This window comes from Musa acuminata, chromosome BXJ3-2 (assembly GCF_036884655.1).
Source record: "Musa acuminata AAA Group cultivar baxijiao chromosome BXJ3-2, Cavendish_Baxijiao_AAA, whole genome shotgun sequence".
In the NCBI taxonomy this organism is placed as follows: Eukaryota; Viridiplantae; Streptophyta; class Magnoliopsida; order Zingiberales; family Musaceae; genus Musa; species Musa acuminata.
The window spans coordinates 33,853,200-33,874,544 of NC_088350.1; the positions used below are offsets into that span (position 1 = coordinate 33,853,200).

General features: G+C 40.8%; 4 protein-coding genes across 5 annotated transcripts; 3 read left to right on the top strand and 1 right to left on the bottom strand.

Moving 5' to 3' along the window:
* The first annotated feature begins 958 nt into the window (after positions 1-958).
* Positions 959-4,544, top strand: LOC135630895 (phosphatidylinositol 4-kinase gamma 4-like). The gene is made up of 2 exons (XM_065138179.1): positions 959-2,676; positions 4,047-4,544. The coding sequence occupies exons 1-2, from the start codon at positions 1,363-1,365 to the stop codon at positions 4,455-4,457; spliced, it is 1,725 nt and encodes a 574-aa protein (XP_064994251.1). The 5' UTR covers positions 959-1,362; the 3' UTR covers positions 4,458-4,544.
* A 1,047-nt stretch (positions 4,545-5,591) lies between these two features.
* Positions 5,592-13,307, top strand: LOC135631689 (uncharacterized). Of its 2 annotated transcripts, none has more exons than XM_065139461.1 (4): positions 5,592-6,409; positions 7,298-7,478; positions 10,373-10,484; positions 10,570-13,307. In XM_065139461.1, the coding sequence occupies exon 1, from the start codon at positions 5,757-5,759 to the stop codon at positions 6,333-6,335; it is 579 nt and encodes a 192-aa protein (XP_064995533.1). In that variant the 5' UTR covers positions 5,592-5,756; the 3' UTR covers positions 6,336-6,409; positions 7,298-7,478; positions 10,373-10,484; positions 10,570-13,307. The 2 variants fall into 2 exon arrangements, with proteins under 2 accessions (XP_064995533.1, XP_064995534.1); XM_065139462.1 differs by having other exon boundaries at positions 7,342-7,478.
* LOC103976471 (probable pectinesterase/pectinesterase inhibitor 34) lies at positions 10,939-13,526 on the bottom strand. The gene is made up of 2 exons (XM_065139460.1): positions 11,989-13,526; positions 10,939-11,908 (listed from the first exon to the last, which is right to left on the bottom strand). Exons 1-2 carry the CDS (start codon positions 13,079-13,081, stop codon positions 11,211-11,213), a joined length of 1,791 nt encoding a protein of 596 aa, XP_064995532.1. The 5' UTR covers positions 13,082-13,526; the 3' UTR covers positions 10,939-11,210.
* Positions 13,527-16,547: 3,021 nt separating this feature from the next.
* On the top strand, positions 16,548-20,423 carry LOC103976472 (cytochrome b561 and DOMON domain-containing protein At3g61750-like). Its single transcript, XM_009391677.3, has 5 exons — positions 16,548-17,003; positions 17,766-17,917; positions 18,025-18,269; positions 18,844-19,130; positions 19,771-20,423. Exons 1-5 carry the CDS (start codon positions 16,689-16,691, stop codon positions 20,032-20,034), a joined length of 1,263 nt encoding a protein of 420 aa, XP_009389952.2. The 5' UTR covers positions 16,548-16,688; the 3' UTR covers positions 20,035-20,423.
* The last annotated feature ends 922 nt before the right edge of the window (positions 20,424-21,345 follow it).

Consider the following 21,345-nt stretch of genomic DNA (forward strand, 5'->3'; position numbering starts at 1 on the left):
GTGTTTCATGGAAGTTTCTACATTAGATGACTATTCTCTTCCTCCTCCATTCTTGACGTTATTTGATCCTCAAAAAATATTTGATGTCTCAAAATTATGAAAATAAGTTAAAGATTTAAATTTATTTAATGATGCATATGTGTCGTTATTTTTTTATAAAAGAATTTGATAGAATTATAACATAATAATAATAATAATATTTGATTCTCATTTGAAATAATATTTTTTTTTTAATTTTGTATTTTTTTTTCTAATTGTATATGCTCCAAATAATAATTGTAAATTTAATAATATTATACATGAAATTTATATTTAATAAATAATAATAATAATAGATTTATTAATAAAATTAAAATTAATGAAGTAAAAATTATATTAAAGAAGATAAAAATAACTAAGAGTATAGGACCTGATAATATTCTTATCCTTGTTAGATAATTTTAAAAATATATAAAAAATTTATATTATTAAGATAAGAATATTGAAATAGATATACAAAGTTAATAAGAAAGATAAAAAATAAAATATTTTTTGTTGATAAGTAACTAGCTATCGTTTTGATAGAGGATAAGATGAGAAAAAATCATTTAAGATTATATGAATATATACTGAATAGACAAAAAAATAAATTAATTAATATCAAGAGACGTAAAAAAAGATTTAAAATTTTTTAAATAAAAATTATAAATAGTTTAATTTTAATTAAATATATATTTTTTTCTAAAATAAAGATAAAAGATATATGTAATCAACCTCATCGGGTATTACCAATTTTATGTATGTATACGCTCTAAAATATCAAACTACTACACAACCAAGGGGCATAATTGTAAAACTACTGTGAGAGCCAGCTTCCCGGAATCCACTCTTTGAAAACCGCTGTCATCGCCACGTAAAGCCGTCAGTTGCCGTTATGTGCCTGGCCCGCCTTATATATATGACCTCAAACCTTGCCCATCGCGATCGGCCCCATTCCTTTCTTCTTCTCTCTTCCTCCTCGACGAAGGGAAAAAGGTGTCGTTCTGAGAGAAAGGAATCCTTACAGTCCAATCCGATTCCTCGGAGCAAATCAATCCCCCCTCTTCAGGTAAAGGAGTCGATCTCTGCTGCTCCATCTTCTTCCTCATCGATCTATTTCTTGCGGCGAGAAGGTGGGGCATCGTTGAATCCTTCCATTTTGCCGCGATTCCTTGACGCCCTAGATAGGCGGGGAAGGTTCGATTGCAAGGGTGGGCTTTGATCGAAGAAAATGAGCCTTCCTGCCTGAAAAGGGGACAATAGATCTCGCCTTGTTTCCTCTTCCTTTTGTCTCTTAGTGGCAAAAGAGGGCTTCTTGCTGTTACCCCATTCAGAGGAAAGAAGATGTCCGCCGCTGCCAGTGTCGTCCTCAGCCCCATCAGGGAAGACTCGGCCCTCTCCCCGGTCCGCTTCGATGGAGCTCTGTCTTCCCATTGCCCGCCGGAATCCATCCTGATCTACCTCGCCTTGCCTGGGTCCCCGGTTACCCCATTGCGGGTGTCGGAGTCCGACTCCATCGCCTCCGTGAAGCTCAGGATACAGATCCATAAGGGTTTCATGGTGAGTAAGCAGAAGCTGGTGTTCGATGGCCGGGAGTTGGCCCGTAACAGTAGCCTTGTCAGGGAGTACGGGGTTACTGATGGGAAAGTCCTGCACCTGGTCATCCGGCTCTCCGACATTCGCTCCATCACCGTCAAAACCGCCTGCGGGAAGAAGTACGAGTTCCAAGTCGAGCGGAGCCGGAACATTGGGTACATCAAGCAGCAGCTCACGAAAAGGGGCGAGAACTTCCGTGATCTCGAGGATCGTAAACTCATATGTGATGGGGAAGAGCTCGATGACCAGCAGGTGATCAATGATATCTGCAAGGACAACGATGCTGTGCTCCATTTTCTGATCGGCAATTCGGCGAAAGTTAGGCCAAAACCTGTAGGGAAGGACTTCGAACTGTCAATAATTGCTGCAGTTGCAAAGGAGGAGATAGAAGCACCAGATAGAGATGCCCTAATTGAGCCAGTTATCGTTAACCCAAAGGTTAACTTGTCCCCATTGATCATGAACATGATCCAGTCTGTATCTTCTGGCTTGGAGAGGGGAAATCCACCGGTCATGTCCTCAGAAGGCTCAGGTGGAGCATACTTCATGCAGGATGTCGAAGGCCACAAGTATGTTGCTGTGTTCAAGCCAATTGACGAGGAGCCAATGGCTGAAAACAACCCTCGCGGGCTTCCCTTGTCAAAAGATGGTGAAGGGTTGAAGAAGGGAACAAGGGTTGGAGAGGGTGCATTCAGGGAGGTTGCAGCCTACATCCTTGATCACCCAGTCGGTGGCCGCCGCTTATCCGATGAAATTGGGTTTGCAGGTGTTCCTCCGACGGCCATGGTGCGGTGCTCGAATGGAGGGTTTCATCATCCTGAAGGAAGTGGACGTATGGTGAATAATTGCAAGATTGGATCATTGCAGTTGTTTGTAAAGAACTATGGGAGCTGCGAGGATATGGGGCCTCGAGCATTACCAGTGGAGGAGGTTCACAAGATCTGTGTTTTGGATATAAGACTGGCTAATGCTGACCGCCATGCTGGGAATATATTGATCTGCAAGGAGGCAGGGCAGACTCTGCTGGTTCCAATTGATCATGGATATTGCTTGCCTGAAAATGTGAGTATATAAAATTCTAGATTCTTTTTGCAAGAGAACTTGAGTTTTCTTTTTAATTTGAATTGTTCATGCATGTTTATACTTCTGTTCTGTTTCTTGTGCTATGTTTTTGGTAAAGTTGCTATAGTTAGCAGTAACTTTGATGTGGTATATATTTATCTTCTTATTCACTTACGGGCTGATCAAATTTTACATTATTGATTACAGTGTACGAACACTGAACCTTTTTTTTTTTTCTTTTGATGGGTTTGTTAGCTACTTATACTATGGTTGTAAGCATTTACATGTTTTTGTTTTGAACAATTTCAAGATTTTATCAATTTCTAGTGATAAACTGGAGAGCTACTTCTATACTTGTGTACTTTATGCTTGTTATTATGGGTAATTATCTGTAAAATGATTTTTTCACATAGATAGTTATAATGTGAAGTTGCTACGATAAAAAAAAAATGTAAGTGTATAATTAGTTATTTGTGAAGTCATTAATGATGATAAGTGTGTGTAGTGTGTTCTATTCTTTAGAAAATTAAGTGGTGGAAGATGAATGTTACCTCTCGAAAGGTACCTTGACAAAGGATTAGATTGACTTCATAACATAACAAACAGCTTAATATCTAGGATAGCTTTCCATCAACATTAGTTTAGCATTTTACCATTGGTGCTTGCAAGTATTCTGAGAGAGGTGTGTGGCAAGAACCATACTAGCTAGTATGCTGGTAAAGAACTCAATTATTTAAGTTGTGTAACAATCATCTAACTAATCATCAAGACAGAATATAAGCAGGATGGACATTTTGAATGACCTTCTCTGGGAATAAGCTTGGAATTACCATCCGTTATCAATATTCTTGAGTACATTGGAAAGCAATTAGGTTGCTCTCTAATGAATACTACATAACATGAATCAAGTGCAATCACTTGACCTTTCTTTTAAATATTTGACTTTGTTTGAAGCACTGAATATCTAGACATTAGTACAAGGTTCATGTGAGAAGTTCAAGCAAAAATTAGACATTTGTAAATTTTGTTCTCTTACATAAAGCAGCTGTTTTCAAGTTTATTTTGCCATTTGTTTTTTGGAGGTGCTACACAGATTGCCCATGTCCGGACTATTTAGTAAATGTCTGCAGCTTCTCCTTTTCCTTCTTCTTCTACTATGACACAAGATACTTTTTATCCAACATATTTGAAGTAGTGGTGTCTTGGTTCCATATTAGAAACTTTCATGCATGTTAGTTTCGAAGTTTCACGATGGAATTTACAGCCATCATTCTGTTGCCCTAATCCTTGTTTTCTCTTATGATGTCCACATTGCTGCGAAAATTACTTTTCTATAACCCAACTAACCAAGTTTTACATCTAACCTGCAGTTTGAAGATTGTACCTTTGAATGGCTCTATTGGCCCCAAGCCCGGCAGCCTTTCAAAGATGAGGTTATAGACTACATAAAATCATTAGACGCCGAGGAAGATATTGCGCTCCTCAAGTTCCATGGTTGGGAGCTGTCACCCGAGTGTGCTCGCACTCTTCACGTTTCAACCATGCTTCTGAAGAAGGGAGTCGAAAGAGGTCTCACTCCCTATGACATCGGAAGCATCATGTGCAGGGAGACGCTCAGGAAGGAATCGAAGATCGAGGAGATACTCCGTGAAGCTAACGAAACCATTCTCCCTGGCACTAGCGAGTCTGCTTTCCTGGAATCTGTTTCAGAAATCATGGATCATCACCTCGACAAACCAACTCTTCCCATAGACCGGCTTCTGATGGTTCCAAATCTGTAAGAAATGTATTTTTACCCGGTGGATGAACTGCAGAGTTATCATCTTTGTTTGTTCTGTTAATATGTCATTTATTCCTCCTCATTTTGGTATTCGCCTTGTATCTGGTTTTATTATTTGTTAATATGAATGAATCGAGACAAAAAAAAAAATCTTTCTAAAATGAATTGTGATTGCTTTCTATAGGTTATATACATTAGTTTGGCTTCTAACCATATCATTATTAATTGGATTTTTTTTTTAATCAATGTTGATCATAAGTTATTCCTACTTAATTATCGAGGTCAATTTTAGTTTTTCTTGAAAAAAAAAATCAGATCCTTTCTCTAACTTTATTACTATTTTCTTGTCATTGTCTTTTATTCCTTCATTTTTGTTGTTTATCTTCATCATTCATTACCATTATTTTGATTTTTCATCATGCCTTTTTAGCAATCAATCGATATTTTTTAATTTTTTTATTTATTATCGATATATCTTTTTTTCACACTCGTATTTGATGATACTCGGATCAAAGGTCCAGCTTTATGAAGATTTGTGCTCCCTTTTATCTAGCAATTCATCTACTATTGGAATAAGGTATTTGTCCTTGACGGTTATGTAGCTCAGTTATCAATACACAATCGTCATGTTCCGTTCTTCTTTCATACGAGGAGCATTAGGGGTTGTAACTTGGCCAAATAACTCCTGTTTTGAGCATCTCTTTTATAATCCTTTCTATTTCATCCTTCTGGAGATGTGGATACTGATACGGTTGAGTATTTACTGGACATTTGCCTGGAAGAATTATTATATAATGATCATACCGACAAGTAAGATGTAGGTTGCGTGGTTCATCAAATATATCTAAAAATTCAACAAGCAAAGGAAGTAGATTTGATCATCAAATCTGTATTATTATCTGTATTATTGAAGTTTGAAATTTTATTTTTTTGATCATCAAATTTCTTTAGTTTATTCTATAATAAAGAGACATTTCAAAATTACAAACTTATTGCATTTTAATATTTTAATAATAAAATAATATCTAAAATACCTGAGATCCGAGATTTGATCAGATCAAAATCCGGATCTGATAATTAGCACGAGCATTGCACGTGCTAAGAGCATCTCACTTGCTCCGCCGCCCTTCCTTTGCCTTCCTCGCTTCCTCTCACACTCTCACCTTTACATATCATATTCGGAGCAGAGAAAAACGTAATGTGAAGTTGAGTAACAGAAGCGTAATAAAGAGGAGGAGATCGAGTAAAGAAGGAGAGGGGAAAGGGTACCGAGTATTACCCTAATTTGGCACTGCTCCTCATGGCCAGATCGCCCGACTTCCACCACCGCGGCAGCGGCGGCGGCGGCGGCGGACGGACGAACCTGGCCTCTTGCCTCCTGGCGACGGCCTTCCTTCTCCTCCTCCTCGTCGCCGCTACCGTCGCCCTCTTCATCCTGTTCCGCCCCCGCGACCCCGAGATTCGGGTGTCGGCCTTCCAGCTCCCCGGCTTCGCCGCCGCCAACGGCACCCTCCGCTTCACCTTCAACCAGTACGCCGCCGTCCGCAACCCCAACCGCGCCGCCTTCTCCCACTACGACAGCACCCTCCAGCTCGTATACGCCGGAAACCAGGTGGGGTTCATGTTCATTCCGGCGGGGCAGATCGCCGGCGGCCGCACCCAGCACATGGCCGCCTCCTTCCCCGTCGACGCGCTCCCACTGGCCGCTGCCGCCGCGCTTCCCCCCGGTGCCGCGGGCGCCGTCGAGGTCGACTCGAGGATGAGCGTCAAGGGCCGGGTCCGAGTGCTGCGTTTCTTCACGCACCACGTCCAGGCCACCGCCGGCTGCCGCGTCGGGATCTCCGCCGCCGACGGTTCGGTTCTAGGGTTCCGGTGCTGATCGATCCGGCCCCAATTAAATGAGCGGAAAATTGCACGAGAATTGAGCGAACAAAACAAGAGAGGAAGAAGCAGGTAATAGTTCCTCTCGTTCGTCATGCTGTACATTATTGTTATTTTACCCTAACGGTATTTTGTCATCTTAATTTCTAATTTTTCCCCCCCAAAAAACGTTTTGGTTTTACTCACCGTTATATATAATATATAACGGTTTGTGTGTTGGGTTTGCAGATGTAGTTTGTGATGGAGATGGTTGTGTTTTTTATGGATATGTCGGTTTACTATATCAGCTGAGTGAGAGATCTGTTTGTGCTTTCTATTCAATTGTAGAAATACTTGTTTTTTTCCCAGACCACTTTTTTGTTATTGTCTTATGTTGTTTTTTGATAGAGAAAATTATATATATATATATATATGTCATTATTCTTTATCAAATGATTATCATTTGACTGTTATTTAAAATTTAAATGATATTAAATATTATTCAGTATATTTTATGTATTTATATATCTATTTAACTCCAAACTGGTTGATGTTGATTGTAGGAACGTAATTATCCTTATCTTTTTTTGGTATCAATCATCATGAATTTGGTGGATTCCTATAAATACAGGACTACAAATTGTGATTCTCCCTTTGATGGGATAACATTCTCTATTCTAGCCCCATTATCGAATAGTTTTTTCGTATTTGAATAGTCTGTCATGGTTAGTTTTAAATATTATTTATTTATTACTATCGAATCTGATCTAATAACTCGATGAGTATGAACGATTGATTCAAATTATTTATATCCAAGTTAATGATACTAATCATATCAAGTCATTAAAAATCATTTCAATTTTCCTCACTTTTGGTGGATATATGTGTACTGTGATATGAAACCTTTAATCTCTCTATCATCACTCAATTTTTCTTAGGGTTGCTTTTGTTTGGATATATATGTACTGTGATATGAAGTAGGCTGAGATGATGGACATGGTGGCTCACTCGGGGGGCTCATGCAGCATCCTGTAGGGAGGATGATGAAGATGGCTCGAGGGGCAGTTGATACCATGAAGAATGCTTTGGGTATATGTGTGGCACCACCACCCTCATGGACTCTTTTGCTTCAGCTCCAGGTTGCCACCTTTCTCAACTTGAGGTATTATCAACTCCGAATACATCGGATCCTGATAAGATTATTGATTCATTAATTTTGTTTTAGCTTGAATTAATTGATTCATTGACTTTGTTTTAGCATGAATTATTTATCTAAAATATTAAAGCATAAGTTATCTATAGTAAACTCATCATATCTTATAAATCAATTTAAGTTTTTGATTAAAGTGTTACAATCTCTCCCAATTAAAGATTTGATGTTCTTGTCAAGATTTAACATAATCTAAATTAAGTCCCACCATGATAACTTTGAGATTTAATTAAATGATGACTTACGTACCCTCTGGTCTTAACCACAAATGATCTTTTCCTATTTGAGTTTTTCATCAATGCTAACTCATTAAATTCGTTAAGCTTCAATCACTAACATAAAATATATAAACATAAATTAATAATAATATGCTTATTATTCTTATAAGTCATGTTAAATTTTTAGGTATTAAACAGCAGTGTTAGGTTGAAAAATAAGTCATTCATAAGCTGCATGTCCCTTTTCAGAATTAAGATATCATTTGTTCAGCACTCGGATGTTATCTTATTCCACTAAATCAAGAAAATGGACAATCTGGTTATGAATTATCTGATGATTCATTAGTTATTATTTTTCGCTTTGAAATAAAACTTCTAGCTTGACAGATTCAAACTTTAGAATTTTTTTTCTTGCATCATCATACATATGTAGTAAATAAAAATTACCCAACAGTCCTTTTGTCACCATTTTTTTTTTTGTCTTTTGGCATTATTAATGATATTGACAGGAATTTATGATATCAGTCCCCCTCTTTGACACTGCTAGAGCTCAAAATTATGAGAAAGCCTTACCCACATCACTAGCAAAACACTGGCCCCAGTATACTATGGAAAACCTACATACTGAAGTTTGATTAATCATTTAAATGATTGACAAATTACAATTAGTTTAGGAGTTGATAAAGCCATATTTATTCTAATATTGGTGTGGAAGAATGAAAAAGCCAAGACTTTATTAAGAGCCAAGGATGACTAGGGTTGATGGTAGAACAGGCAATTTCTTGTAGCTCAAAGAACTGACATTTAATGTTGATTTTATCAGATGATACCCAGCCTTAGCTCCCAAATTAGGATATCTGAGATCATATTTAGTCCTGAAAGATTGATTCCTTGAAAAAATCAAAGTACAATAAAAGATATTACTCTATAATAGATTTTTTTTTTTTTTTTTTGCAGCAGACAATACTAGACAATAAAGGATAACTCATTTTATCTTGAGAAACAAAGAATACTGTATATGAAATAAAAGTTGCAGAGAGAAAACAGTGGATGTGAACTAAAACTATTTCATGCTATTATTCAAGATTCAATTTGAAGTAAGCTTCTCACCAAGACTTGCCCTTAGGTTGAGATTAGATGGTAGAATGTAATTTGAATTGTACATGTTTGATCCTGCAGGTTTCTTATAAAATACTTGTGGATACTCTGTAATAGTGGACTATCCACTACAGATCGGATATTCTATTTATTGGTAAACTTGCACTGCTGATGACAGTCTCCATGTAGGACATCAAGAAACTCATAATGATTCATCTTTCTTATCCATCATGCACTGATTAACTTGTGAATAATTTAAATGACATGAGCCCAAGGGAACGACATAGGAAGTCCTAAATATTGATTGGATTTAGATGTGAACTACCGAATCTTGGATGGAACAAATTAAATTATAAGAAAATGATGGTTTCTTGTGAGAAAAAAAGAGAGGCCTGGATTTCATTACCCTCAAAACTGGTCACCAACCTCTTAAATTTAGGGGTCCTTTATGGATGAAATTTAACCTTCTAAAATATTTTTCTTATCCTAGTAAGCTCAAACACCACCAAAATATCGCTTTTTTTTTATAAAAAAAAAATATATCTCCTTTTCTGTGAAATAAAACTAGATTTCCATTTATAGCTTCTAAAATGATTATTTGTTAGAAAGAATTAAATAAGACGAGATTGATGACTGCATTTTTTTTTTTTGACATTTCATGTCAAAAGTTGTCAATAATTAAAGACATCCCAACACACACACACATTATTATTATTATTATTATTATTATTATTATTATTATTATTATTATTATTATTATTATTATTATTATTATTATTATTATTCATTCCTTTTCATTTTCTATGATGTAACTCCAATTACAATTACATAACTCAAAATTCTAGTCTCCATCTAAAATTCCGAGTAACAAAATCAAAGAAGAGTCAAAACTGCTACTTATTTTATTTATATCTCCTGCTCCCACTCAACTGAAGCTAAAACCAAATCATGTCACAATCAAGATCCATACCTGTATCCACTTAGAATAATTGAAGCAACATGGTCACTCTCCTCCAATATATTTATGTCCTTTTTTTTCTGGTTCTTTTTGTCCTTGGCTTTTTTTTTCTTTTTCTTTTTGGGGGCAACATTTCCCCTACTAATCATTGAGGTCCTCTCCATCCCACCTCACATAGAATCTCTATATATGGTAAATATTTTATAAAATTATTTCATTTTATCAATATATATATATATATTGTTTTATATTTTTATTAAAAAATTGTTTAACAGTTGTAATTAGTTTCTAATTTTTGGTCATAGAGGATCTCTTTACAATTAAAGTTAATAAAGGAAGGAGGATGCTAGCTAGTCTAAATTTGATAGGGAGGTCAAAGATCGAATTCCATTTTTATCGTTGACTAGGTTAGTAAGGTTGACAAATCTTATCTTACATCACCGACTCTTTCTTATTTTAATTTAATTGGACTAAATTAAATTATTTTATAAAATATTAGCCAATATATATATATATATATATATATATATAAATTATGAGGAGCTACCTTTGTCTCCTGGTTTTAATTTCAGAAGCTGCATCATTGCATCCCACCGACAGCTCCACGTGAAGAGCTGCTGCCCGTCAGTGGGTTGAATAGAAGAAGAGAGCAGTCAATGGATATAAACTACGTGGCGGCGCCATGTGAGCCCTCTGTCACTCTCTCTCTCTCTCTAGCTTGTTTCTTCATCCCTTTAGTCAATGAGTTCAGCATTCCTGCTTCTTCCAGACCAAGTTACCATGGCAGCTTCGATCGAGTCTTCCTCCTACTTTTAGCCCTTTGCCTTTCTGACGGGAACCTCAACGATCCTTTTACCCACCCTGTGGTATGAGCAGAGCAGTGGGAGAAGAGATGTGATGACCACTGGGAATTAAGAACAGTTGGTGGCCAAGGAAATCATGTCAGGATTCCACCCACTCGAGACACCATGACAAGCCAGTGACTGCCGCTCACACTCGTCCATTCCCATCACCCCCCCTCCTCATGACGCAGACGCTCGAGTCTTTGATTCCCTGCGAGCTTCTCGTCCATTTCCATCAACCAGCAGGAAACAATGACCATTTCGTTCTTGTTCTCGGAGCATTACAAAGAGGAAGATGAAGCTTACTGTAATCCATGTCACAATCTAGTGGTGGATCATACATACGATTAGACATGTCGAGATCAGAAAGCTGAGTTGGAACGAGTAACTCTGCCCATTGTACAGTTAATGAATTCAGCAAGTTGGAGTTATTTCCTTTCTGAAAGATCCAAAAGAAAAGAAGAAAAACTATACCATACTCTTCAGAAGATAAAAAGACTGAGAACTCGAAGAACTAGGAGAGCAGAGGAGAATGATGGATGGTTTGGGATTCGATGGGAATGGCCATTTACGTCTCGAGGCCAGCCAAGAAGGCCACTCCGGTTGATGGCAGCCACGAGGAGCCGTAGATGAACTGCGCCACCGTGAACTTGCTCGCCTCCGCCGGCAGCGTGATCACCCTGTACCCGGGCCACGCCACCCTCATCCCCAGCGCCGACCCCGGCCCGTCGTTCATGTACTCCCCGTAGTAGAGCGTGTCCAGGGCGAAGGAGCCGTTCCACTCCAGCCAGCCCGCCGGGTTGATGTGATCCCCCATGTAGGACAGCATGTACACCACCCTGGAGTAGAGTTTCCATGGCCGGCCCAGGTAGGTGGAGAAGCTGGCCTTCACTGGCTCCAGGTCTGCCGCCGCCACCACCTGGCACGCGTGGATGGAGATGCCGGTGTTCTGGTTGGGGTCCTTGCGGTTCTGGGCCGTGATGGTGTTCTTCTGCATCGGCAGCGGCCTCCGCGCCCACAGGCTGCAGTTCTGCAGCACGACGGCGGCGTTGCCGAAGATGAAGTCGACGGTGCCGTAGATGTCGCACTCCCGGAAGAATTGCCGCTGCGAATGCACGTACAGGGTGTCCTGGTACCCGATGATGTTGCAGCGGTACACCACCGCGTGGTCGGCCCCCACCCGGAGCGCCACCGCTTGGTGTTTCTCCGGTCCCGCCCAATTCTCGATCGTCATGTCCCTCATTATCAACCCCGTCGCCGTCGCCGCTGCAAATACCCAATTTCTTCCTCAGCTCAATTAGATTCGAAGCGATTCGATCATGGCAAAGCACAACGCAGTGGCGTACCGAAGGTGGCGGTGTGGAAGGTGGTGAAGTTGTCATACACGCTTCGCGATCCTGCGATGACCGTCTCGTTCTTACCATCGCCGACGAAGAGGAGGTTCGTCTTCTTCCTTCCAACCTTGATGTTCTCCTCGTACCGGCCGGCCTTGATGTAGATAATGATGCGGCGGCTGCTGTAATCCGGCGCGGCCTGCACAGCGTCCGCGATGGACTTGTAGGTGCCGTTTCCATCCTTCGAAACCACCATGTCGGCCTGGATGTTCGCTGCCGGAATCTGTAGCAGCCTCCTGTCCTTCTTTCCCATCCACGACGGGAATTCGTCGTCGTCGATGGCGTTCAGTAGCTTCCTCCTCTTCCTGTTCTGGATGGGAACGCCGGAGAAGTCCTTGTTCCTGCTCACGCCCGCAAATATGGCGAGGCAGTTGCTGACGAGCTCGGCGAGGTCCTTCATGTGGCTCTCCATGTGCTCCTTGATGTAGAGATTCTGTACCTGTTGCAGGCCCTCGTCGCAGGTGTCCTGGTTGGTAAGCGCGCCGCTGAGCCAGGTGAGCACGTCCTCGTCGGAGGCGCCCCTGATCCGGGCCTGGGAGGACGGGGACGGCGACGCGGGGGGGGCCACGACGAGGAGAGAGTTGGAGAGCTGGTCGAGGGATTCCTCGAGCAGCTCCATGCAGTCGTCGAAGGCGGCGCGGGCAAGCCTGTCCATGGCGAACCCGGCGATGGCGGAGGTGCCGTAGAGGGCGGCGCCCACGCGGTGGAGCGTCATGTTCAGGGAGATGTGCACCAGGTCGCGCTCGCCGGCCTGGAGCGCGCCGGGGAAGTCGAGCAGGGAGCTAACGCACAAAGCCGGGTACCGAGTCAGGCTGCACGCGCGGGCGATGGCCTGTGTCGGCGCCCGAGTCGCAGGCGAGTTCGACCGCATCCGGCCACGAACGACGAGCCCCACCGAGACGCCGGAAGCCACGAGGAGGAAGACGGCGAAGACGACGGTAAGCCACAGGAATCGTCGCTTGCGAGTCGCCGACGCGTCGCGACTCGGCTGGAGATCGGAAACGGAGGGAACTGACTCGGACGAGCCGAGTCGGCCATATCCCATCTCTGGGATGTGCTTCCAAGAAAGAGAAGAGATGGGCGAGAGACAAGCGAGAGAGGAGCAGAGAAAGGAGAGTCTCAGCGACGACGCTTATAAGGGTGAGCCAAAGGTTGGTGAGAGGTCCATGTCCTGCCGCTGCATGAGCTGTTCTCGACTCGGTTGTCTCCTCTCCTCAGCCACAAGTGCTATATTGTCTTCACAAAGATCGATCCCCATTTGCTTCCACAGCCATGCATGCCTTTGAAGCCTCACTTTTGTGCTTTAACATGTCAGAAGAGCCACGACCTTTCTTAAGCCTTCAAGTAAACACAAGATAGAGTCGATCGATGAACGATACGAAGCTGCTACAGTATTTGTTCGGCATTCGTTGAACTGGAAGATCAAAGACGAGAAAGCCGAGGCGGGGGAACAGAGCATGTGCTGCATACCGAGGAGATCATCATATCGAGGGACGAGGTGGGCGGAGTGCCGAGTAAAGCTATCGTTTTGTATATATACCTCAGACTGTAATGGAGAAGACTGTGGATCGTGTGTTACCCTTTCTTGGGAAGAAGAGTTGGAGGAAGATTAGGTCACCTCGCCATGTCTAAGCCCACCTTGTTTCTCTGCATTCCCACGGGGTGCTTGCTGACTTACCATTCCTTGTAGGCTCCTCTCTCGGTCCTTTTTCCCCCCATCACTTCAGATGAAGCAAACAGAAGAACAGCCTCATCAGCATCCTCGTTCATCTTAGATACGATCATAGAGAGTGCACGCAACAAACAGTTCCTCAACCTGTCTGTGCTTCATAGGCGACGAGTAAGTGGGAAGGATAGGAAAAGTGCTTTGGTTGGTCCATTTGATCTCCGATTAAGAAAGAACAGAGAAGAAGCTGAGACGGTGAAACCAACCGGTCTACGGTGGAAGTGCATGAACAAATGCTGTGTTCTTCCTTGAATTTTAGGTGATGCATGTCGGTAACATGGAAGCTACTCATTCGTCCTCTGCTCTTTTCTTTGGCAGCGTAAGTAAATACATGATCCGTCCGGTGATGATTAGATGATGCGGTGGAGTTGGGTCTTGTTCTCATCAGTGTTCTGATGCTTCTCCACCAGTAAGAGGACAGTGTACCGAAGGATACGTACGACAACTTGTTATCACTTGACCTTTGGAAAGGCTCCACAGATGTCGGTGCGCAGACATGCCATGTTCTCTGTGCGCGTCGGCTTCTCCCCGGCCTCCCTCCCGTCGCAACTCTCATATTTGTTTTTCTCCGATACGAAGATAAATCTTGCAAGCTACACCACGTGGTGTAGCTTCGTCCCGAGCGAGCTCGTACAGCTAGTTGAAGGGGACACGAGCAGCAGGTTTGCGAGCGAAAGGGGCCCGACCCTCATCATCGTTTCGAGGTACCTCGATCGTCATTGTCATTTCGTCGAACGCTCGGGAGGGAATTGGCTACGCTACGAAACACCAGGTCACAACTACTGGTCCACGGCCTTTGCTTCTTCTTTACCTCCCTCTCTCTCTCTCTCTCCTGCTCCGAGGGGGATCAACGTATGCGACTTGTTCTGTCTTCCTCGAGGACAGTCTCCATGCTGTGGGCACTGCCACATGAATAGCCAAATGAAAGGGGGGTATGTTAAAAGCTTATAGATATATCAGTCCTCTTCTAATAATTGAAACTTTTATATGATAAGCTCAAGTCTTTTGTGTTTTCTTTGGGTGTTTGCAAGAACTCATTGTTCTCTTTTAATGGTTGCCGGAGATTGGCGTATTTTGTTTGTAAGCTTAGAAACTAAATCTGAGAGGATTGAACTTTAAATCTTCGTGGAACTCTAAAAGAGTCATAAATTCCCTCGATATTATTGTGGATATGGGTGAGGGAGGGTCGTGATAGTAGGAAACGAATAAATGAATCTGTTCGACTCCATCCATCTCGACCTCGACAGATGATCTACCTATGACGGCCAATTATTAGAATTGAGGTAAGTGAGCTAACACTCTAAACAACATAATAGGTTTTTTTTTTTTCTATTACATTCTCATCTTGTGAGCTAAGAATGCTACTAATTACATATTACCCTTTTACCCCACGTAGTTAGACCTTTTTAGCATCTCGATTCTTAAATTTTTAAAAATTTATATTAAAATCATTATAGTTTTGAAAGTGAAACGTCTAGATCTATTTACTATAACATCATTAATTTTATCAACGAAAGCACAAAAATGATAGAGAAAAAGGTAATTTCAATGTCTCAGTTATATTTTCGGTGGTGGCGGATGACAACGTTACTAGGGGCTGTTGAGGGAGAGCAACAACGTCGATACCAATGCAGATGATGCAGAGCCACCTCGCTTGACAACTATGTCAGTGCTGCTCCACAACCCCATCCTTCAACTCCAACCTAGTAGGATGACCTCCACTCTCTCCTCAACCACTCGTGTCGTCGTTTTGTGGTTGTTCGTCAAATATCTAGGGCTTCTTCACTCGAGGCACCGCCATGGACTCGAAGGTGGAGAGGGAAGAGCTAGAGAGCGAGGAGGCCACAAAGTATGAAGGGAAGGCAACAAGATTGAGATCGCAGGAAGCACAAAAGGGGGTGGACCGACTGTAGACTTGTGTCGGAGACACGACAACCAACATCGAGAGAGTGGCAAGCAACACAAGTGACCTTGCCAACGTGATGAGCCACAAGGAGGTTGGTGCTATGGACGAATGTGTCGTAGGCCCAACAAAGGAAGGTTGCGTCCTACTCGCATTAGATTGTCACCCTTTCGTCGCTTTGCATCTACGTCGGTGTCACTCGGCAATTGCATCGGCGCCGACGTAGATGCAATGTTGTCCTCTTTCTTTATCACCTTTCGTCATCGCTCTCCCTCCTCATTCACAACAACCACCAACAACATCGTCATTTGCCACCATCGAAAACTTAACTAGGACTTTGAAATTAACTTTTTTCCCTATCGTTTTCGTGCTTCTATCGGTAAAATCGATGACGTTATGATAAATGAATATAAATATTTCACTTTCATTACTATATAGATTTCAACATAATTTTTTAAAATTTATAGATCAAGATACATCCAATAAATAACTATTTTGTAATTGACCTACACGAGGAGTTAGTGATAAAACGAAAAAAAAAGAGAAGATTTTTATTATGACGATAAACCTTTTTTTATCGATTTAATCAGAAAAAAATTATGCAATATAAATAAAATGTTTCTTCGATATTTTTTTTATTAAATTGATGTTTACATGACTATGACTCAATTTCATGCTGATCGTATCACCTGAAATTATTCTCTATCACATTAATTGCTCATTTATAAGAAATGATGTTTTGAGTAGATTAGCTCAGTCTGACAACAAAATATAGCAGTAATCAACTTCTGCAAAGAGAGAATCCAACATCTTTAATTGGAATCATTCCACTGTACCAAATACTGCTGATTGATCACATTCTTTATGCTGCAGTGGAAGAGAAGGAAAAAGAAAATTGTTAGATAATCTTGTTTGGAATTCTGAGTACTGATAGGATTTATAGTTTTCTTCTATAAACATCTGGCAGTGAGAGAGCAATCATGTTCTCCGGCCACCACCACCACCGCCACCGTCCACCACCGGATGCCATCATTCCCCACCCCCCTCCCCACAATCTTCCCTTGCAAGCAACAGCTCATCTTCCACCTTCTTTTCCCTTCTTTCATGTCTTTGCCGAGCTCTTCCTTCATCTCCACCTGCAATCTCCTCAAATCTCAGACTGCAATCCAAATGCTGCGTGGTGCTTATCTCTCTCTGCTCCTCGCATGGGGAGCCATGTCCATGACAGTCCATTCCCAAGTGGATAGCTGCAGCTCAAGCTTCCTTAGCTTCCTCCCTCTTCCCTTTAATGCTTCCCAGCTCAACTGTAGGCCGGTATGGAGAAACTTCATCCTCAGGGTAAACTAATCAACTCATGGATTCCTTTGGATTTGGTCTTCTTTCTATCTTCAAGCTTTCTATCACAAACAAAATCGACTCTTTTGGGTGTATTCACCTGCAAAAATATGGGATTGCTAGGGTTCATTATGTATTGATTGATAAAAGAGATCAGACCTGTTCAGGTCATATGTTTTCATGTTCAAGTTGTGGTGGTAATCTGTCTCCTCAACATCTTATATTTTCATGGCAACAAATCTGCTATCTTCTCCTCAACTAATGTAGAAATAATGTGCTAACACATCTTATATGCTTGAAATGTTCTACTTGTAAACCTCAACCACCATCCAACAACAATCACAAGAATGATCATTCCAACTGTTAATATTGTATTCTCTTTCCTAAATCAGATAGATAATGACCAATTCAAACTGATCATTCTAAGTATTTATCTTTTGTTTCTCATTTCAAATGCTATAATATTAAATGGAACAATTTCTGCTGACAATCTATCGAAAAAATAATAATGAGAGAAACTGGAATCCTACTAGTGTGGAAATAATGAAAAGATAAAATACCTTTGATCTACAGCAAGATGCAGTTCTCCTAACATTTATTGTCTGTAATATGCTTCAAATATTTTACTTGTAAATATGAACCACCATTCGACATCTATCACAAGAATGATCATTCAAACTGTTAACATTGTATTCACTTCACTATGAATCAGATCGATAATGACCAATTCACACTTGTAACATTCTGGCTGTTCTTCCCTTTCAGTACTCTCAGAACAGAGACAACACTTTGAGCATCATCCTCTCTGCTGTATATACTTCTGGCTGGGTCGGGATCGGATTCTCAAGCGACGGAATGATGACCGGCGCAAGCGCGATGGTCGGTTGGATCGATATAGGAGGCAGAGCAAACATCAGGCAATTTTTTTTTTCTCTTTTTGGCAAATGATAAGTACTGAGTTCAGTCCTTGTTATGATCAGTTAAAGTTTTTACCGACTAATCTAGCTAACATCTTCGACACCAGGCAATTCTATTTACGTGGCCAGACTAGTTCGGAAGTGATGGTAGATGAGGGCCAGCTACTAGAAACCGGAGTGGCACCTGCAGTTATTCTCTATGGGAACAACATCTACTTGGCCTTTCAGCTAAATGTTTCAGCTCCTATGGCTCAGCAGTTACTTCTATTCGCCTTGTCAACTGCAACTCCAGTTGAGTTCTACCTTATGGAACATGACGACAAGGCTTCGGTTTCGTTCGACTTTTCAGTAGGCGAGTCTTCTTTCTCAGTCACACCAGTGGTTATATTTCTGTGGAATTTATTTTCCCAGTTGATTTATAATGAATGAACATAGTGGACTTCCATAATGGTTTTTTGTTTTTGTGTTGCTGCAACATAGAACCAGGTATTCTTCTTAGATCATAATATCAGTCTAGAGTTGAGATCCTACTCTTTGATTAAGGGATCAAAACGTTATTGGACAAATTTTTACACCTAAGATGAGGGCTCAAAATATTATTTTTATAAATTTAACACATAGAAACATTGCTCTAGTAGCTGTATATCTAATTACTTACCTTACATGAGTATGCCGAATCTCACCCGATAAATTTCAAAGATGTCGAAATTCACCCTTAGATGAACTAGGTTAAGATTTTAGAACGAAGAACGGAATTCTACTGATACTTGGCATTAGATGTTTGCATTCCTTTAGCCTTGGAACTTTGTCATACATCATTCACATTGACTCACCTGTGTGATGTTTGTACTTCATGCTCATTTGAGTTCTATTGGTTCTTCTTCTCCAGAAAATGATGGCTTACAAGCTTGCAGTTTACATAGCAGGCACTGTAGCTGAACCTTCTTCCTACCCTAATCAGCTGAAGAGGAATCATGGAGCACTGGGCATACTTGGATGGGGAGTGCTGCTACCTGTGGGAGCAGTTGTTGCGAGATACTGTAGACTATGGGATCCAATGTGGTATTACCTTCATGTCATCATTCAATTTGTGGGGTTTCTTGCTGGGTTTGCCGGTGTTGTTGCTGGAATTGCACTTCACCGTAGACTTCATTCGGATGTCGCTTTACACAGAGGCCTTGGCATCTTTATCCTTGTGCTAGGGACTCTTCAGGTCAGTCTTACATATCTAATGACTCCAAACGTGTGTGTTATATCATATCTGAGTAACATATTAAGTCGACACTTATTACCATCTTGATGTTATTGTTATGATGTCCTTCGAACTGTCGAGCAATGGATGGTTTAGATAGAAATGGATTTGGCTTTGCTGATTCTATGCCCTATGAGGACTTGATACATGGTTGGCAACCTATACAAAACAAGTCGATCACCATAGACTATAACAGAATGAATCAGAGATGATTTACTCCAAAACAAGTCGATCACCATAGACCATAACAGAATGAATCAGAGATGATTTACTCTGTTAGACAATTCTCAAAGTGCGACAAGATTTGCGAACCAGGTTAGGTTGTCTCTGTAATTCGGAATAATGACCGACCTTTGGACTAACAACTTTCTAGACCATGCAATTTATTCTTTATATAACAGGAATTCGAGCCTGTGTTTTGTCGACCTAGTTTACATGTTCTTACACACTTTTATTCGGTGTCATGTTGCCTTGAGTCGTTGCAACTAATTGAATAAACTAGTTTGTATTAACATCTTGATGATACCAAACAAACTATTTGCTCTTCTACTTGTACTTCCATTGATGTGAGTCTCTTCCTTCTTCTTCTTCTTCTGTGCAGGTAACTGCATTTTTCCTAAGACCTGGAAAAGGCTCCAAGATCCGGAAGCATTGGAACTGGTACCATCACTGGGTTGGGAGTTTGGTCGTCTTCCTTGCTGCAATCAACATTGCTCTTGGAATTCAAGTTGGAGAAGCTGGTAACTCTTGGAAAATAGGTTATGGAATCATCCTAGCCATCATCTCGATAGCTGTTGCTCTTCTGGAATCGATGCGGTGGTGGTCAAGATTGTCTGAGAAAACAACTGAGCCACCGGCATTTTGATCGTTGATGGCCTCCAAATTGCAGAGGTGAAAGTGAGATTTGGAGGCTTGTGATGGTGGTACTCCCATGTCCGAGAAGAAGTGAGTGGATTTGTGTACTGCAACTGCTTCAACTCAGTTTGACATCCTGCAATTCTTATGGAAAGTTCTATGTGTCTTGACAAATCTTAGCTTCTGTATCAAAGTTAGTAAGATGGAACATGAGGCTAAGATGTTTATGTTTCCCGTATTCCCCTTCAGTGAAGAACAGTAAGGATAAGAGTATACTAATCCTGCTACTAATTAGCAGAATGTTTTCTAGTTTTGATTGATCTGCATGTGCCCTGTGTAAGCAAAACAGGTTCATGTAAAACAAATTCATGAGCATGCAGCAGAATAGATTTATCTATTTAGAGCAGAATGTTTTCTGGTGTCAAATTGATCTGCAAGTGTGCTGCTCTCCTACATGAATGGTTATGGCAGCTTCAGCTTGCTGTTAGTAGAACAGTGTCAGTTTCCCAAGCTCATTGAAATGTTCTCTCACAAGTAGTTTAGTAATGCTCTAGTAAATGAGACTTGTAATACAATAGAGACACCTTACTGATGGATTCACACCATTTGGGAGCATCTTGTTCAGAGGTATAATTGGCTGACATAGATCAGAGTAGATTTAGCACATGAACTTGTAGCTAATTCAGGAGTACAATTGCATGGTCCCTGGAAAATTCTTCCTACCACCACAGTAGATGGTAAGATTATATGCCAAGGACTTCTCATTTCATGAGTGTATCTTTTGGAACCATTTTGATTCTTTCAACTTAGAACATTCTTAGTAACACAAAACTTGCAAATAATTATTACATGACTACCAGCCTCCACTTTCAAATTAAATTTACAATCTATATCTTGAGGACCACTACTAGGGAATTTTTTTGCACCAAACTTATTTTAAGATAGATATACAAGTCCTTGATAGCTCTTGCAATCAATCTTTGTTTGAATTCAAACTCTAGTAATTTGTTAGCTTTCTATAGGAACACAATTCTTTCTAATAGCTAGTTATTCCAATACAAGTACTCATTTGTTACTGAGTGGCAATCATTCTTTTTAATCTTCCACTAACCCACTGTGCAAGTTAATTTTTTCTTTCTCATTCTCTTGGTCTCTTCTCAATTTTTGTTGCTGGCTTCTAAGGTAGCAAGAAACTGCATTCCCTTATTATGGGAATCCAATACATTTATTCTTGCATTTGCCTTTCTCCATAATGATTATTATTTTTAGTTCAGACTTCAGACACCATCTGCTGTAACTCACATAATAATTGATTGGCTGA

What these genes read in the sequence shown, in the direction of transcription:
- LOC135630895 (XM_065138179.1), top strand. Translation starts at nt 1,363, where the DNA reads ATGTCCGCCGCTGCCAGTGTCGTCCTCAGCCCCATCAGGGAAGACTCG. An exon ending in GATATTGCTTGCCTGAAAAT is followed by an intron (nt 2,677 to 4,046) that starts GTGAGTATATAA and finishes TCTAACCTGCAG; the next exon opens with TTTGAAGATTGTACCTTTGA.
- LOC135631689 (XM_065139461.1), top strand. Translation starts at nt 5,757, where the DNA reads ATGGCCAGATCGCCCGACTTCCACCACCGCGGCAGCGGCGGCGGCGGC.
- LOC103976471 (XM_065139460.1), bottom strand. Translation starts at nt 13,081, where the DNA reads ATGGGATATGGCCGACTCGGCTCGTCCGAGTCAGTTCCCTCCGTTTCC. An exon ending in CTTCCACACCGCCACCTTCG is followed by an intron (nt 11,909 to 11,988) that starts GTACGCCACTGC and finishes GGGTATTTGCAG; the next exon opens with CGGCGACGGCGACGGGGTTG.
- LOC103976472 (XM_009391677.3), top strand. Translation starts at nt 16,689, where the DNA reads ATGCCATCATTCCCCACCCCCCTCCCCACAATCTTCCCTTGCAAGCAA. An exon ending in GGAGGCAGAGCAAACATCAG is followed by an intron (nt 17,918 to 18,024) that starts GCAATTTTTTTT and finishes CTTCGACACCAG; the next exon opens with GCAATTCTATTTACGTGGCC. An exon ending in TTCGTTCGACTTTTCAGTAG is followed by an intron (nt 18,270 to 18,843) that starts GCGAGTCTTCTT and finishes TTTACATAGCAG; the next exon opens with GCACTGTAGCTGAACCTTCT.